Genomic DNA, 19,547 nt, shown 5'->3' with positions numbered 1-19,547 from the left:
ATCTGGGCCCGTATGTATAAAACTTCTCAGAAATGCTCTTAAGAATAGTCTTAAGCTTTGACTTAAGTGTCAAAAAATTCTTAGTTACAAGTAGGACTTTTCTAAGAGTATGAGACTTTTATAAAGAAGCTAAAAGCAACTTTTAGTAAAGTCTAAGACTGATTCTTAAGTGTCGACTGAGGTGACGCTTAAGTATTGCAAACTAAGGACTACAATGATGTCAACACAAACAGTGAGTCTGCTCATGTGAAGTCACAGCAGCACAACACTAATCATTTAATGTAACTACAATAAAACAATTTTAAGACACTGAAATATTTTAATATTTTATTTAAAAAAAATACTTTGCATTGTGCAAAATTATCACAAATTGTTACTGATGCTTTGAAATTGTTTTCTATTGGTATGTCTCCTCGTTTACAGTTGGTGCACTGATGTGAACATGAGTTCCATCAACAGCCCCAACAACTCCAGGAAAGCCCACAATCCTCATAAAAGTGGCTTGTTTTTGCAGCATGGTTTGACGGTCAGTTGGAAAGTCAAAGAACTGCCATACAGTAGTGGCCAAACTTGATGCTGGCCTAGGGAATTTGACATCTTCACTAGGGATGTAACGATTAACCGCGAGCTGGTTGAAAATCGATTCAAATATGTGTCGATTCAAATTGGTTGAGATGTCAAACAAATCGCGATACAATTGGAGTAGGAGTTTATATGAATGTATCTCTGAGGGGAACTGACTATCTTTAGAAAAGTTTACTTGGTATTTTCTTTTCATCTTGCCTCTGAACAATGCATATTAAAGTAGTGTTCATGCAGCTCTGCTTTGTTTACAGCGGTAACCCAGGAAACACTGTATAATTTCTGTTCATGAGCGCCACCTGCTGTCAGAATGTGAATCTGCATCTCATTCAGCTCGTCTGCGGTTTCGTTCAGATATGTTTTATGTAGTAGTTTCACGAAACTAAAGTCAGACCATTCTGTTTTTGCTTTAGATTAAAAACTACTCATGCTGCATCTTTGTTTGGACCATGATTAAAATCCAGTGGTTACCTCTAATTTTAAATGGAAAGAGCACAGGCAAAGCCTTAGTTTGTTCATATTAAGAGATTTCTTTTATTTGTGTAACTTACTTGTTTGATTTGGGGTTTGTTTTTAAAATTTCAGTTTAGTTTTGTTATATTTAAATTTCACAAAGAAACGTGCAGCAATAGCCTAATAAAACGACACATTTTCATATACTGTATAATGTCTTCAATCTCATTTTGTAAAAAAAAAATCGTGAGAAAATCGAATCGTGAAATCAAAATCGTGAATCGAATCGTGGGTTGAGTGAATCGTTACATCCCTACATATTAGATTAGCAAACTGCTGTTACAGCTGGCCAGTGCTGATAGTCATTTATTAGTTTATGAAATTATACTGATTTAGTTAGTAATTATATGAATGGGTAGCATTCATGACTATACTACTACTACTTTTATTGTTATTATTATTATAGTTTTTTTGTTGTAGTTGAAGGACAATACTTCAGCAAGGATGCATTAAATTGATCAAAAGTGACAGCAAAGAGTTAAATTGTTACAGAAATTGTTAAAAAAAAGTTCAATAAAATAAATGCTGTTCTTTTGAACTCTCTATTCATCAGAGAATCCTGAAAATTTATCTTTTTTTTTTCAACAGTAAAAATAATAAATGTGTCTTGAGTGCCATTTCTGAAGGATCATGTGATGCTGAAGACTTGAGTAATGGTGAAAATTCAGATTTACCATCACAGGAAAAATTTACATTTTAAAATATATTAAAATAGAAGGGGAAAAAAACGTTCTATTGTAAAATACACAATGCACAATGTCTGTATTTATTTTAATGGTAGTTTATGTAGAAATGAACATTTACCAATATGAATAAACGCTGTGAAGTTATTATTCATTGTTATTTCATGATATCGAAAGCATTAACATACGTTAGCCTTATTGTATTGTTTTTCTTAAAGGAGCTGTATCAGTATTGTATCCATAAGAAAAGCTGAATGTGAAAATTAGATGTTGTTTTTTGAAACAAAACAATGTGCCTTCAAATAGTGTATTTCGAAGTGGATGGAGAGACACATTTACCGACATGCACATCCTTTTTGTGTTTGTGTATGTGTGGACGTGATTCACATGAAACTGCCCATATTGTGCTGTAGCCTTTAGCTTGCACTAACTAATTGTCTCTCCACAGAGCGTCTTTCACAGAAACGGACTCTCCTCAGGAGGTCCCTTCCCAGACGGCAGCAGAGCAACCCAGCCGGACGGAGGGAAAGCGAGTCTTCAAGTAAGCAAGCAACTGATCCTGTGATAGGAGGAGTGAGGGGAAAGGCAGAGGAAAGAGATGTGAAAGGAGGTGTAGGTATTAGAGAAGGCAGGGAATTTTGGGAAGAACTTGAAGGTCTTGAAGGAGCAAAACAAGGATGAGTTGAATGGCGTAAGCGGTTTTGAACAGTGTGATCTGTGACAAACAATATATATGGGAATCTACTGCGCTAACTGCAATTATAGGAAAATAGGTAAGTCTTCAATTTTTGAGGTCTCAAAAAATATGGAATTTTTTAAAAGTGTTAAAGTGTTTAGTTAATTGTTCTCTTAACTTATAACTTGAAATATCTGGAATTGCTACACTGAGGATTAGTCCTATTATTTTCCCTCTAATGCCTAAGATCAGATGTGCTTCTTACTTTTATCTTTCTACTTTTACTCAAATGCTCTTGGCTTGTATTTGTACTTTGTAACAGATTTGCTTTCTTCAATATGTTCTTTGCCTTTTTTTTGTTCTATTTTTCTTTCTGTTTTTGCCAATTACCTGATTTACCTGTCTTGCTTTCTCTCTGTCTCTTTTTGTGTGTATTCTCTCTTTATCTGTGACAAACAATATATATGGGAATCTACTGCGCTAACTGCAATTATAGGAAAATAGGTAAGTCTTCAATTTTTGAGGTCTCAAAAAATATGGAATTTTTTAAAAGTGTTAAAGTGTTTAGTTAATTGTTCTCCTAACTTATAACTTGAAATATCTGGAATTGCTACACTGAGGATTAGTCCTATTATTTTCCCTCTAATGCCTAAGATCAGATGTGCTTCTTACTTTTATCTTTCTACTTTTACTCAAATGCTCTTGGCTTGTATTTGTACTTTGTAACAGATTTGCTTTCTTCAATATGTTCTTTGCCTTTTTTTGTTCTATTTTTCTTTCTGTTTTTGCCAATTACCTGATTTACCTGTCTTGCTTTCTCTCGGTCTCTTTTTGTGTGTATTCTCTCTTTCTGTCTCCCCCTGCACCTTTCACTCCTCTCCTCTCTTCTCTCATAATATTTGGCACGTCTCCTAATCTCTTCCTCCACTGCTGTGGCACCCAACATTCCTGCGTTTTGCTTCTCTCTCCTTTTACAGACAGCATCAGGCAGACAGTGTTTGGTGAGTAGCTGCAGTGTGGCCAAAGAATGTGGCTTTTGGAGGTGCTAGCACTTTAAATCATTGTGATGCTTAGTCATTTTGGGGAGACAAAGTCATAAAGGGAGGGATGGAGGAAACAACTGCTGGCTGGAAATTTTAGAATAAATTAAATCGATCCATTATATCTGCCAAAGACTAATCCACAAAAAAATATTCTAACAAAATTAATATGTTTTAATAGATACATTTCATGCATGGTTAACTTTTTAAATTATTATTTTTCTTTTATTGTTTGCTATGCTACTTGGATATTTCTGATAGTTCGTGCATAAATTGCATTAGTGCAGAATATTTATCAAAGTTTAGAAGTGAGAGTTGCCTTTTTATTGTCATGAATGGACAATAATTCTTTCCTCTGTGGCCTTTTCCCCCTCATTGTCATTCTTTATTTTCTGTTTTCTGTCATGGGAAAAGTAAAGTTCTTCTTTCATCTCAAGTTGCTACTCAAAGATGACTTTATCTCATGTCTCATTATGTGCTGCAATCATATCGCAGTTCGTGGAAAAATGTGCTATTGTTAAAATTGCCAGAAAAATCCACAAAGCAGTTTTCTCAAAGCTTTAAAAGCCATAGTTAAACCAGATGTGGTGTAATGTCAACAGGGTTTTCTAAAGGTATTTTCTATACATTTAATGAGACTTGTGCGGTGTAGCTAACAGGAGTGATATGGGCAAAGTGTGTAAATTGAAGTGTTTCTCTTCAGTCCAGAGAGTGTGAATAGAGACTTGCCGGTTCTGAGGAATTATGAGTAAGTATACAGCAGCTCTGTATGGTTACAGGCTCTCTTTCTGCAAACATCAGCATGCGGCCAGGGGTTTGGGGGCTAGCTACGCTCAGAAACTGAGGCTGTGTGTGAATATTAACCTTTAATTTGGCTATTTATTTTTAATTTAATGTAGTATAATTCTTATATGATTCTATGTAGAAGTAACAAGTTTTAATGCAATGGCACTGGGTTTAACTGTTACATTCTTACCTACTGCCTTTCTCAGCAAGTTTTAAAAAACATAAATGGAATATGTCATTCATGTGAAGCCGTTTATTCTTGGCACACATGCCTCAGTGTGACTGACAGTTCTTCTGGTGGATCACTGTGGGGAGAGCCAATGCTTGACTCTGAGTTAATCAAATCTGATCAGCATGGTGGTTATTGAAACAAGTAATCATGCAGAAAATTTGTTTTCTGCATTGTTTTCTACATTTATCTAAGCTTAGAAGTAAATTAGATTTGAAATTGTGGGAAATAATTTATGAGAATAATTTATATGGTGGTGGTGGTGGTGGGCTTTGTCTGACACAGGGCTTTTTTATTGTTTTTAAAGTGCATTTATTTATTATTCCATGTTGCCTTCCTGTACAATATTTTTGATTTGTTGTCTCTTTGTATACTTTGCATAACTGCATGGTATTGAACAAGTGTGTAATAACCTTTAAATATAAATATATATATATACACTACCGGTCAAAAGTTTGGGATCAGTAAGACTTGTAATGTTTTTTAAGGAAGTCTCTTATGCTCATCAAGGCTGCATTTATTTGATCAAAAATACAGAAAAAAAAAAGTAATCTTGCAAAATGTTATATAAAATAATGGTTTCTATTTTAATATCCTTTAAAATATAATTTATTTCTGTGATGCAAAGCTGAATTTCCATCAGCCATTACTCCAGTATAAAGTGTCACATGATCCTTAAGAAATCATTCTAATATGCTGATTTATTATTAGAATTATCAATGTTGGCAACAGTTGTGCTGCCAAATATTTGTTTGGAAACTGCAATACCTATTTCAGGATTCTTTGATGAATAAAAAGTTTAAAATAACAGCATTTATTTCAAATATAAATATTTTCTATCTTTGCTATCACTTCTTAACAATTTAACACATCCTTGCTTCCAAAAAAATATTTTTTCCCAATATAGTTTCCAGCACTGATAATAAATCAGCATATTAGAATGATTTCTGAAGAATCATGTGACACTGAAGACTGGAGTAATAATGATGAAAATTCAGCTTTGCATCACAGGAATAAATTAGATTTTAATGTATATTAAAATAGAAAAACATTATTTTACATCATAATAACATTTCACAAAATTATATTTTTCCTGTATTTTTGATCAAATAAATGCAGCCTTGAAGAGCATAAAAAACTCCTGTAGAAAACATTAAAAATCGTTCTGATCCCAAACTTTTGACCGGTAAGTGTATATTTTTGTTACTGTACTAAATAGAAGTCTGGACAAACTGAAAGTATTCAGTCCAGCTTAAATTTAGTATATGCCTTTGTGATTTGAACTAGTTTATGGTTTCACTGTATTCTGCAGAATCAGAATACTTATGTGTACCAAACCCTCCATTTACAGCTCAGTAAATGAGTGCTTCTTCTCCGTTGGCTTTATAGAGACAATTTCTTGCGTAGTCTGGCTGCATCCCAGTGGGAGAAGAAAAGTAAGTCATACGGCGCACATGAGAGACCTTCTCTAAGCGAGAGTGTGGCGTCTGCAGATGTAGAGGCATCTACTGAAGCCAAGCAGCCGGTCTCCAGCTCAACCACCACAGGTGCTGATACCCTGACCTTCTGTTCCTTACAATGTCACACTGTTGTGCAGATTTCTTCCTTCTCAACCGGCTGCGTTCCATCTCTCCACCACTCCACTTCTCTTTTTGTTCTGTTGTTCTCTTCCTCTTCTTGTCTTTCTATCTATCTATCTATCAAGACTCCAGTCATGATCCGACATCATAATCTCTCTGCTTTTCCCTGAACAATGAAGCTTTACTAAACCTGAATGCTTATGAGTGTGTAAGCGTATTTGTGGTCATTTATTTGTCTGTTTGTGTGTGTCCACTGTCATGAAGAATTACAAGCTAGTCTACACTCTGTATGTCAACTCCTTGAGGTTATTGCACATACTGTTAATTGCCAAGTCTGGAATGTGCTCTGATTGTTCTAGAGCAAGTTTGTCATGATTATGTAATGTGTCCTGCTGAGATTCATAACGTTCAGCATTCCAACTGTGATGGTTCTGACTGCTTTTTAGAGCTGCACACTTTTAATTATTGCTTGCATGTGTGTCATCTGGTTTATGCCAAGCATAGATAGGAAGTTGCCTAACATGATTAATGTTGTAAGGTTGAGATTATCTTTTTGTGTTCTTCTAGAATCATGGGTCCTGCAAGGCTGAAAGTCGCTAATTAAGTGTCAGAGAGATGATTGATCGTTATGGAAGCAGAAATGATAGTTGGACAATGGCCTGCATGTATGCAACTGCCAGACCACATCACTGCTGCATCTGAGAAGCTATATTTCATCAGCAGTAAATTAAATGCACTAATAAACTACTGTATGCAGTATACTGTATGTGGTTTCAAACCTATATAACTTACTTATGTGGAATACAAAAAAGATACAGTGTTGTTGTTATTGTTAACGAAAACTAAACTATTAATAAAACTTTTTTTGTTAATTAGAATGAAGGTATGGTAAAATAAATATTACATGAAAAAAGAAAAAAATCTTTTAAATTAGAAATGTTGTCTTGGCAACTAACTGAAATAAAATAATTTTAAGTTGAAACACTAAAATATTAATTAAATGTAAATATTAAATTTAGTTTGAATTAATATAAAATTTAATATTAATTAAAACTAAAACTGAAATAAAAATAAATTAAAGCTAAATATATGGTAATTTTTTTATATTAAAAATACATTAAATATGTAATAATGTTCATGTTAATGTTTTAAAATGAAAACAGAAAACATTAAAATAAAAGCAAATTCAAAATAAATAATAAATACCATAATAGTGTATAAATAATACTAAAACCGCACTGTTAACTGTTATGAACTTCCTGTGGCGACTGTGTGATCCTGGTTTAACAAACACATTTTCTCAAACCAAAACTGAGAAGATGTGTAAAGTAGATTAGCTGCATGGACAGGACTGTCTTTTGGATATTAATAGTTTGCTTCATGAGGTGTCACATATTCACAACTGTTATATGAACTTTTGCATGGAATTATATAAAGGTTTTGTACGGTTTAGGCACTGCTGGATCTTTCTTTGTGAAGTTGTGTTTTTTTCAATGTTTTCCAATGTGTTTTGCAGGATCTATTAGTGGTCCGGAGTCTCAAGGGGTAAACTTGACCAGGCACACCCTGGAGCAGCCAGAGCACACAACAGCAGCCCACAATGAAGCAGGCAAGAGATTCCATTCCCACCACAACCCTCCGTCTCTGTCATTCTTCGTGTCATTCATACTGCCTCTCTGTCTGCCTATGACGTGAACAAACATTGTCTTCCACATACCTACTTCAAAGCTTAGCCAGCCGTCACTCTTAAAGTGCCCCTATTATGCTATTTAGAATATTGCCTTTCATGCAGTGTGTAATGTAGCCGTATGTGAATGTAAACTATCTGCAAAGTTGTGAAGCCGACAGTGCACGGTAAATAATGTTATTGTCTCTCAAATAAAATAATCGACTCTGAATCACCTAAACGAGTCGTCAGGAATTAGAATCCCATTTCCATGATGGCTGCATGACACTGGGTAACACATTTGCATAATCCCAGCCTATATTCTACGTTGTCTGGCCGCAAACAACTTGAACCACCTTGAAACAGTGTAGCATCTTTTCTCTCTATACATTCTCTCCGGAGCTGTCATTCAGTTATGGCAATGAGTGTTTCGTTTCCGACACGCGCTGTACGCGGTAGACCAATAACAAAGGACTGGGCCATCTGACCAATCAGAGCAGAGTAGGCTCACGAAAAGGAAGGGTTTAGAGAGACTGTATCTCAGAACTGCTTCGTATGAATCGTTTACGAATCATTGAGAATTGCGGTGAAATTAAATGTATATTACGAGACAACGAAAGTGTTTTTTGACCTTGCATGCATGTAAACCTGTTGTAGGAGGCTCCCAAAACAATATTAGGAAGGAACCTTAAAAATGGCATAATAGGGGCACTTTAAACAAGAGTTCAGTTGTATTTCCAAACACTTATGTCGAGCAGACATGGCTTTTTGAGATATTTTGTTTAAATTTAATAAGCAACGATTTTCTTCTACTAAGCATCTATTGACCAATAGGTTTCGTAACCTGGTTTCTGCCCATTGAAAATCTCTGACACTGAGCAATAGTCAAGCACTTCTGTGTGAGGGCTTCTTTGGGAAGTCAAGAACTTTATTTCAAGCAGAAATCTTCAAAGTGGAAATGTTTGAGAGTGATTCCATTTCTTCCTCTAGTGGCCGTGTTCCAAATGACACAGCCACTAACAGGCCTTTCGTCCAGGGAGTATAAATTAGCTGAAGTAGAGGGCAGAGATGTAAACTGTTTAGATTTTGAGATGGGGATCTCCCCTTTTTTTCAGTTTCCGTTTTGGCTTATTGAGGTTTTAGGCAGTTAGCACTACAATGCTGTTAGACCTCAGCGGAGTTACTGTTGTTCGTCTGCACTGGGTTACTGAAGCTAGAGGATGGTAGCATGTGGGAACAACATGATCTGTGCTTGCACTGGGCATTTTGAAGGTAGGATGTTTCTTTTAGCCTGCAGCTGTTGTTCTGAAAGAAAGATTATTGCTTAACTACAGTGTAGATGGCAACACTATTATGCTGCACACTGTACTTTCTAGGAAATTCACAATATAACAATTCTGACCAACATCAATAAGCAGATTACTTTTCATGTTATGACCGAAAACTGATACATGGCCGATATTAAAATTCTGTACTATTTTGTGTAGAATTTTAAATAAATTGAATGTAAAACAATAAAAACTAAAGTCAGTCATTATAAATGCTACAAATGATGCTACAAATTACAAGATAATGAGCATGCACAATTATATATGCAGTATAATCTATGTATATATTCAATGTAGCATTTTTTGTGTGCTTTTTAATATTTATTTTAGACATGTAACAATGTTTATTATAGTACTACCATAATACGCCTTTTCATCTGTAGTCCATTGACTGCAGATGAAATTTATCTCTGTAGATAATTCTTGGCCAGTCATGTCCATTGTCTATGTTGAATAAAATACTAAATACATAAAAAATATTCAACATCGACCGATACTGATAAATAATAATACAAAAAACACCAGTAATCTATACTGTATGGTACTGATATATTGTGTATACCTAATATTTTTCCTTCAGCACATATTTTTATGGTTCCTCTAGAGGGTGGTTTGCAGCGTCGGGGCAGTGCAGCGGAACAGCACAGCACCCTCTCTAATGACAGGAAGTTCATGCTGGATATGCTCTACTCCAAAAACAACAACTCCTCTGGAGGCCTAAAAAGTCCTAGTCTGGAAAGTGCACTTGAGGACCATGGGATCACCAGTATGGCCGGACGGCTCTCGAGACTGCAGTCTCACACTTCTCAGCCCACAGAGGACACATCCAGGCGGGCGGAGCTGGAGAGCCTTGAAGGCACTGCTCAGGCCGCTCGTGCCAGGCTAGCGGAGGGACAGAACAAGAAGCTGCATCCACAATACAGTATTGAAGCTGAGACTCATTCACAGAGTTTAGAGAAGACAATGATGACACCATTATCCAGGGGTAGTCAGGATGCCTGGGAGAAGCTGCAGCCCAGCTCCAGACCCCTGCGGATTAAAGATCTTGACTTCTCCGATCTGATGGATGAGGAGGATATCGACGTGCTGGATATAGACACTTTTGACACCGGTTTGCCTAATGGAGTACCCCCACCTCCTCCTCCAGTGCCAGGACTGGGCTCAGCTCCCCCACCGCCGCCACCCCCTCCTCCTCCTCCTGGACCTGCTAGTCTGGCTCCACCCCCTCCTCTTCCACCTCCTCCTGGAGGTTTGAGTGTGCCTCCTCCTCCTCCAGGACTCCTCCCTCTGTCCCCGTCTCAAGGAAATGATCCGGCTTTTCTAAATAAACGGAAAACAGTCAAGCTGTTCTGGAAGGAGCTTAAGCAGCCCGATAGCCCCAGGAAGTGCAAGTTTGGGCGGGGCACAGTTTGGGCTTCACTTGATAAGGTTGCAGTCGATACAGCTAAGCTGGAGCACCTGTTTGAGTCCAAAGGAAAGGATCTTCCAGTAGCAAAGGTGCGACAGGCAAACATTTTTTTCCATGATATTTAAATTCTTTAATAAGAAGAATTATTATTATTATTAGTAGTTTTTATTTTTACAAATGTATCCTTGCACATTTGTATGTAAATACAGTGAAGGTCTACAATCTTATGCATCTTAAACATACAGGTACAAGTAACAAATAGAGCATATGTATGCCAGACAACGCAAACCGGCAAACTTGTTTAAAAATAAACTATTCAGTTACACAAAAAATTACCATTTACCAATTTACTAAAGCCATTTAACTACTAAAGGATGATAGGTCACCTCGCTGTGGGAATGCTGCTATTGAATATATGGGTGAATAAATGTTAAAGCTAGATGCAGCCCCAAAGTGCTTTACAACATAAACAAAACAAAACAAAAAAACATAATTAAAATCAACATTTAATTTTACATACAACAAACAGTTTATTCAAAATCTAACTAAAAAAATAAGTTATAAAGTAAAACTTAAAGGTGGCAACTGATGAAGCTGACCTCACGTGGAATGGGAGACTATTCCAAAGTTTGGAACCTACCACAGAAAAAGCATAATCTCCTTTTGATTTAAAATTACTGCGAGGGAACTTTAAAAGCAGTTTATCCATTTATTTTTGATCAGTTTTTTTTTTTTTTTTACATTTCAGAAAAGGCTTTGTCACGCCAAGATTCAAAGTTTGCCATTCAAACTTTTCTATTTAAAAATGACGTATTGCAGTGATATTAACTTTATTTTTTTTATAGTTTTTTTTTTTTTTTTTTTTTTTTTTTTTATGGCCAGTGCATGCTATAAATGGTTTTATCCTATTCCTACAGAAAGTTGCTGAGACCAAGAAAGCAGCAATTTTAGTGCTTGATCCTAAGAGGAGCAATGCCATCAACATCGGCATGACTGTTTTGCCTGCTATACATGTCATCAAAAGTGCCATCCTCACCTTTGATGAGTTTGCCATCAGTAAAGAGGGCATTGAGGTAATGTAGCACTAGCATCCACCAGGGGGCAGTAGTAGCTCATTTAATTTGTTTAAAGGGATAGTTCACCCAAAAAATGAAAATTTTGTCATAAATTACTCATCCTCATGTTGTTCCAAACTTGTAAGATCTTCGTTAATCTTCGGAACATAAATTAAGATATTTTTAAATATCTTAATTTGTGTTCCGAAAATGAACAAAGGTCTTACAGGTTCAGATCAACATGAGGATGAGTAATTTATGACAGAATTTTCATTTTTTGGGTGAACTATCCCTTTAAACATTCCCTCATTTATGTATTAAACATAATTTCTTTCTTTTTATAATTCATGTGAATTTAATAAAGATTCAGATGATTAATTTTTACAGTACAAATCTGATGTAAAATATCCTCTGCTTCCATCCACCTGTAGAAAATCCTGACCATGACTCCAACAGATGAAGAGAAACAGAAGATTCAGGAGGCACAGCTGGCTAACCCTGATATACCGCTGGGTACAGCAGAGCAGTTTCTGCTCACTCTCTCCTCCATCAGTGGCCTTACGGCCAGATTACAGCTCTGGGCCTTTAAACTGAACTATGAGACCCTGGAGAAGGTCAGAGCCCTATGACAATAAATCCTCTTTTTTTTTATACTAAGGCCCAATCCCAATTCTATTTTATACCCCTTCCCCTTCCCCTACCCCTACCCCTCCGCCTACCCCTTCCCCTTGTCCCTTGAAACAGAGTGTCAAGGGGTAGGGGTGAAAATATTCCCCTAAGAATTGGGACACCACTACTATAACGTCACACGTCAACATACGTCGTCTAGCTCCTACAATAAACACACCTATACTGGTGTGCTGGTGTGCATTAGAGCCTTTAATTACCGTTCTATATTACTGCGTTGCTTACTGACACACACACACACACACACATATATATATATATATATATCGGAGATCGCGCAGCTCACACATCCAGGAGAAAAGAAACTTGTCAACGCTGCCCCACGACTTTTATTAATAACAGTTTAAATACTGAATCGCTACATTATATTTTCCAGTGAGGATAAAATCGCTGTTTTTTAAGTAAACTCATTTTAATAATACACGCATCTTTCATCTCTCTCTCTTTCTTTGAGTAACATGACCATAAATACGAACTCACGATTGAATGTAACATAAAACAAATTATTACTTTTCGTTAAAATCTTTATTAATGCCAAAAATGCTTACATTTATGTGTCTTTTTGTTTGCTCGGGCAGCCATGTTGCCCCTGAAGCCGGTTTACGCTGAGATAATTCATACCCCTTCGTTTGAAGTGTGGTCCCGAAAAATCTTCGTTTGAAGGGCTGTCTGGCCCTTCCCCTACCCCTACCCCTCCAACCAAAAGAGAATTGAGACACCCCTACCCCTTCACATGAACGCGCGAAATGGAGGGGTAGGGGAAAGGGGAAGGGCTAAGGGGTAGAATTGGGATTGGGCTTAAGTTTCCTCCAGTAGCATGATCATAATAAAATATGAGCTAAACAGTTATATGTTGGTATATGTTTGCTACTATATGTTAGTACTAGTCTACGTTAATTGCCATGCAGAGGTGGTCATTTAATACTCCATAACAGTCCTGTTAAAATATAAAGTTTTAATGATCCATTTTTAACTAAAAATAACTTATCTATTTTCTAAAAAGTAATTGATTCCTGTGATGGCGAAGCTGAATTTTTCAGCAGCCATTACTTAATATTTTTTGGAAACTGCGATAAATTTTATATCAGTATTTGATGAATAGAAAGTTCAAAATAACAGATTTTTTTAACTTTCACTTATGATCAATTTAATGTCTTTCAAAAACGAAACAAAACAAAAGCCTGACCCCAAACGTTCGGTAATGTATTTGTAAGCATTAGATTATTCTTATTATTATTTTTTCATATATATAAATCTGATTCCCACTGTGAAGTCTGATTGGATGAGCTGCATTTGAAGCGGTTGTAATAACCGCTCATATACACACCAAATGCTGCATTGCTTGGCACCCTAAAGATATACAGGTAATGGATTATATTCATTGGTCAAAGCATTGTTTACCCCTATTATAATTAATATATGTAACTGTCTATAGAACACTGGTGTATTTTGTCACAATTTAAGGCTTATTCATAGCCCTGGTGTGCTTCAGTACTGCATTCTGTCTGATCATTATACTCTAGCTCTGACAGTAGGAATTTAGTCATTTTAGGCTTCTTCAATTGAGTTCTGCCGACCTTGATTGGTAATGACTTTGTGTTTAGTGGGGCTTTCATTACCAAACATTCATTCACAATCTCTCTCTTTCTCTGTCATTCTTCTATCCATCACACATGAATGTTGCAGGAGATTGCAGAGCCTCTTTTTGACCTGAAACTGGGTATGGAACAACTTGCCAAGAACAAAACCTTCAAGCGTGTCCTAGCAACACTACTGGCCATTGGAAACTTCCTTAATAGCTCCAATGTAAGTGCTCCATCTCCTCCGCAGTGAGTCCTAGGAGCAGAGTTACCTTTACAGCACCTGTATTAAGCGCATGTGCGCCAATCTGAAGCTTGATGAACACATGTGATTAATCAGAGCAGCTCTGTGTGCTAATGTCTTAACCTTTTGCTTTTGTCTTGTCGAAGACGAGATATGATCAAGACCCTGCATGGCACGTTTTCTGTGCTGACCTCTTGAACTCTGCATTTAATAACTGTTCAGAGCATGATGTCCTTTAATTTGTGTCACTCGATTTAATGAGTAGCTGTCTTAATATTTTTTTTCCCACCAGTTTCCAACAAAGCTAATGTAGTAGTTCATTGAACATCACATAATGACTTTAATTGTCACTTCTTGTCTCTCTGGCAGGCAAAGGGCTTTGAGCTCAGTTATCTGGAGAAGGTTACTGAGGTGAAGGACACAGTACACAGGCAGTCTCTGCTTCATCATACCTGCAATTTTGTGGTGGAAAACTACCCAGATGCGACAGACCTTTACTCTGAGATCTCATCAATCACACGCTCTGCTAAAGTAAGTGACTCAGATGCTTCTTTATATCCATTTTGGATTCCTTTGTTCTGTTTGTCTTACCTTTTAGATACAACCATGTTCAACACTATTTATTCATTTTAGGCTTTTATAGTAGCCGTTTGTTTTCTTCAGCACATCTTGTAAAAGTTGCCATTGTAATTAATGAATAAACTGCTGTGTACATTTTCTGTTCTGTTTCTCCCTTTGAAGGTAACTATGTAAATAACACTGTTTATCTTCATAATTTACCACTACCTCCTCTCTTTTCCCACAGGTGGATTTTGAGCAGTTGTCTGAAAACCTTATTCAGCTGGAGAGAAAATGCAAAGCATCTTGGGACAACCTTAAAGTAATGGCCAAACACGAAACTAAACCTAACTTGAAAAACAAAATGACAGAATTTCTGAAGGACTGTACTGAAAGGATCATCATCCTGAAAGTAGTGCACAGACGCATTATTAATAGGTAACACACAAAAAAAAAATGTCACTGTAATCCATTTTATACTTCAACGTGATAAACCAAAAGATACAAACTTCATTTGGATGCTTCCCATAAGTTGATGAGCATGAATGACTGTGCCTAATTTTTTAATTAGGATGAAGTGGAGCATACAGTATATTAACTTCTACTTCCTTCACATTGCAGGTTTCATTCTTTCTTGCTGTACTTGGGTCAGCCCTCCTACTCAGTGCGGGACACTAAAGTAACTCAATTCTGTAAGATCATCAGTGAGTTTGCCCTGGAGTACCGCACCACCCAAGAGAGAGTCCTCACCCAGAAACGCAAACGTGCCGTCCACCGGGAGCGCACCAAGACCCGGGGCAAGCTGATCACAGAGGTGTGGAATGGTAGCTCTTGAGGAAAATCATGAACTTAAAATGCATGTCCTCTGATTTTATTTCACTAATCTTATACCATCATGCATAATGTTTTAGTCTTTTTGAAATAATTTTTAGAACTATTTTAATGATTATTGCTCATTTACTTCCAATTTACAGTTACGGCCTTAAGTTTACACATATCTTGTAGAATCTGAAAAAAGTTAGTAAGTTTAACAAAATAACAGGAATAATAATAATATTTAAAAAATAATAATAATAATGTTTTTTTTATATACACTCTGTTCAAAAGTTTACATATGCTTGATTCTTAATGCTGTGTGATTTTTCCTGGATGAGCCACGGCTTTTATATTTTGTGATAGTTGTTCATGAGTCCCTTGGTTGTCCAGAGCTGTTGAACTGCCCACTGATCTTCAGAAAAATCCTCCAAGAGTAAAACATTTTTTTTAATACGATGATTAGAGTAAAGTGTACTTATTTTGTGTGGCTTCTGTTGGGCAGTACTAAATGGGAAAAAATATCCTCTTTAAACAAAATAAGAGAATATTTCACATCTTCATCATTTCAGTGCCATCAAGGTCATTGCTAGACAAAACCCAGACCATGGTCCAGACCCAACTATGGTCCACCTCTGAACACTCAATACTATAAAGATCAAGCATTTAGCTGGCCCACCACGTCACAGGGCCTGGGACAATTTTCTGTGTTGTCCTCCCCCTGACATCAGTCCTGATCGACATTATGCCACAAATGTTGTCAATACAGCTGAAATGGTATTGAACTCAGATTGTTCATTTAAAGGAATTAACCATTTCATGGCCCTGTCCACAATCCCACTGTATCACCCTCAATTGTCAATTTAGTAGACTGAGAAAAAAACATTACCAATAATTAATTGTACTATCTTTTTTTCTCACAGACCGAGAAGTTTTCTGGAGCAGTTCCACAGCTGTCTATGGAGGACAACCCATCCCTGGTTTCTTCAACAATAGAATCAGAGCCAGCCCAAGAGGAGCATGAGAACATGAAAAACCTGCTCATCGCCAACAATGACAACAGCAAGCTGCGCAGGAGCCGTGCTGTACGAAGTAAGATACCACAACAACGCAAATCCAGGTGTAGCAGTTTAGAGCAGTGTTAGTCCTCCTGCTTGGACCCAACCTTCCTTTAGAATTTAGTTCCATCCCTTCTCTCGCACACCTGGTTTAGTTGATCCAGATTTGTTTAATTACAGTCACAGAAGTAACATCTGCAGGAAGGTAGATCTCCAGAAGCAGAACTAAGGGCTCCAGTTTCAATAAAAAAAATTCAGTTATCAAACACAGATGTAGCTCGGTGTCCTTGTTTTGTTTTCTTTTGTTTTTCATTTTGCCTTTTTAAAATGTCATATATTGCAATTGTTTGGATGATTATGATGATGATGATTACCATTATTATTATTATTATTTAAGTTTTGTTGTTTATCAATTTGGGGATCTTTTATAGAGATTCTTAGCACTGGTGGTGACACTTCTCCAATTTCACCAACCCTTCAGTTAAGTCATGAATGTACAGCATTTGGAGCATGGATGTGTGCAACAATAAAGCAATTGTGCAGCTTTTAATATATGGTAAAACTTTATAATTAATGAGAGCATTAAGGCTGGGTAATTTGATCTCACAGAGGGGCCTTATGACTCTGACAGCGCTCCTACTTCACCAGTAGAGAGCCAATCAGCACAGGATGATGATGATGATGATGATGAAGGTAGAGCTACTGCACAGGCTGCATGGAGTGGGTTTGCTCAACTAACAGATTTATTATGAACTAAATTGATTTTCGAGGGCTGTCAAGACAGACATGGGAAAAACCTGGATGAATAAGCCATTGATTCAAACTTTGCACCCAACTGTATATTTGCCTGAATATATGTGAACCTTTTACAAATTACTGATTTTCATCAGCTTGCTGAGAAGTAATACCAGCCTCATTCATTTTAACGCTTCCTTTGAAAGATCTTGGACTGGTTTTTAAAGTAATTAAGCAAAGTAATGATTGATCTAATGTAATTTCTACACAGGTTTAGGCAGGGTTTGTACAAACATGTCTGTAGCCAAAGAGGACAGCGCCAGCTCACAGGACGATGCCACAGATGAGATCATGGATCGTCTGGTTAAGTCTGTCACCCAAAATCCCACAGAGAGGGCGTCTAGTCCAAAAACACGGAAACGCTCACGGCTTAACAGAAAATCATGTAAGTACATTTAGACTGTCAACGCATGTTTTATTTATTTTTTTGACCACTGAACTTCATAACCAGTTCTGAGAGTTGTTTTAGCCCTAAACCTGGGGAATGAGATTAAGGATTTAGTCACTGTTTGCATTCAACACTATCTGCGTACAAAACACAATGTAATCTGGCTTCAACCATTGCTTAATTTTCAAAAGCCCCTAAATCTCCCTGTCAGATCCATATCGTGCCACCTCTTTACTTCTGCTTGTTCCGAATTCAACTGCCAGACATCTCAGAAATCGACACCACAAAGAGCCTTTTGTAGGGCATTCTTGCAACTGTACTTTTAAAAATGGAAACTGAAAGCACACAAACCTCCAAACCTGAAAAATAATCTATACAGCGGAGACTTTTTAGGTTTACTTATAATATGCTGAAGCTGTCTATGGTATGTCTTAAAGCGCAGTTGATTTACCATTGTTTGGCACATTTTCGTGGGCGAAATCCAGTAATTTCTATAGGAATAGTAATTCACGAAATTGGGAATTTAACATGAGGGAAAGATTTCAGCATGCAGACTTTGCAACGGGGTTCAGGTTGGTAATGCGAGTTTGCCATGTTGACCAACAGATAGCTGCTTGGTTTGAAAGTGACTTCTGTGTGAGAGGTGCTTCATACATCACTACATTATTGACAATAGACAATGGACACTTTTTGCCCACAAAATGTTGCTAAATATTTGCTAATTTATCTGCAGCTTCACCTTTATTATTTACATTTATACATTTGGCAGATGCTTTTATTTAAAGTGACTTACATTGCATTCAAGGTACACATTTATTAGTTCTTGTGAATCAAACCCATGACCTTGGTGTTGCTAGCGCCTTGCTCTACTGTTTGAACTACAGGAAAGCTTTACCTTTTCCATTCCAGAGCATTTTAGTTCATCAAAGACAGACAGTCTTTATACATGTGCAAATAGTTTATGCATTATTTAGATTGTTCGACACTGAGTTACATGTTTTATATTACAGTATAACATACAGTGTTGTGGTTTTAATGGTGTGATGTTTGTGTTGCAGTGCGGAGGACTCTGAAGAGTGGGCTTAGTGTGGATGTGGTGCAGGCCCTTGGCCTCGGCAGTACTAACGGGAAGGTCTGAAGCTGGTAGTTCTCATGTGGGGGAAACTGTAGCAGGCAGCAATGAGGCCATAAGGAGAGCTGCATTAATGACAGGAAGATCTGTGATGAAGGGATCTTCGCTGACATTTTGTGGGATGCCTGCAACTAAATCTATCTGCCAATCTGAACAATTCAATCATGTACTTCCATCTGAAATACAAACAGCTGCATTACTATACAGAGACCTGAAGTGTGCGCATGATGTCCTTTAGACATATCATGATTTGATTGGTACGAACTTTAATGGCATAGTATTAAATAACAGCCCATGTTTACCGATGGAGAATAGCTGCATATAATATGATCCAGTGACATGAAATGCTATATAGTTTGACCAGATGCACATATTATTTTGTATAGAGCCTTAGATTGCATAGATTGGAGCACAATTTGTCAAACAGATGTATCTGAGGGTTTGAAAGGTTTTAAGTTAATACTGAATTTTTTAAAAGACAAAACTTTTATATTTTAGCCATATCTGTTAGAATGGCTCAGCTCAAAGTTAGGATCATGGAAGCCCGTAATTGAAGTGAAGTGAAGTGACATGTGGCCAAGTATGGTGACCCATACTCGGAATTAGTGCTCTGCATTCATCCCATCCAAAGTGCACACACACAGCAGTGAACACACACACACCGTGAACACACACCCGGAGCAGTGGGCAGCCATTTTTGCTGCGGCGCCCGGGGAGCAGTTGGGGTTCGGCGCCTTGCTCAAGGG

At 37.1% G+C, this 19,547-nt stretch overlaps 1 protein-coding gene across 1 annotated transcript in view; it reads left to right on the top strand.

Annotated features, from left to right (window-relative positions):
• The window catches only part of LOC107664369 (FH1/FH2 domain-containing protein 1-like), a 50,882-nt gene extending 31,467 nt beyond the window's left edge, over nt 1–19,415 (top strand). The window contains exons 12-26 of the mRNA XM_016454918.1: nt 2,227–2,319; nt 3,432–3,455; nt 4,198–4,242; nt 5,899–6,056; nt 7,606–7,698; nt 9,688–10,580; nt 11,409–11,564; nt 11,978–12,160; nt 13,920–14,039; nt 14,427–14,588; nt 14,863–15,053; nt 15,237–15,429; nt 16,352–16,520; nt 17,493–17,666; nt 18,728–19,415. Coding sequence (XP_016310404.1) covers nt 2,227–2,319; nt 3,432–3,455; nt 4,198–4,242; nt 5,899–6,056; nt 7,606–7,698; nt 9,688–10,580; nt 11,409–11,564; nt 11,978–12,160; nt 13,920–14,039; nt 14,427–14,588; nt 14,863–15,053; nt 15,237–15,429; nt 16,352–16,520; nt 17,493–17,666; nt 18,728–18,807 — 2,734 coding nt within the window. The 3' untranslated portion in view covers nt 18,808–19,415. The remainder of the gene's footprint in view (nt 1–2,226; nt 2,320–3,431; nt 3,456–4,197; nt 4,243–5,898; nt 6,057–7,605; nt 7,699–9,687; nt 10,581–11,408; nt 11,565–11,977; nt 12,161–13,919; nt 14,040–14,426; nt 14,589–14,862; nt 15,054–15,236; nt 15,430–16,351; nt 16,521–17,492; nt 17,667–18,727) is intronic.
• The last annotated feature ends 132 nt before the right edge of the window (nt 19,416–19,547 follow it).

This window comes from Sinocyclocheilus anshuiensis, unplaced genomic scaffold (genome assembly GCF_001515605.1).
Source record: "Sinocyclocheilus anshuiensis isolate Anshui unplaced genomic scaffold, SAMN03320099.WGS_v1.1 scaffold307, whole genome shotgun sequence".
Taxonomy (NCBI): Eukaryota; Metazoa; Chordata; class Actinopteri; order Cypriniformes; family Cyprinidae; genus Sinocyclocheilus; species Sinocyclocheilus anshuiensis.
The sequence above is the reverse complement of the archived record's forward strand: the minus strand, read 5'-3'. Positions and strand labels throughout refer to the sequence as shown.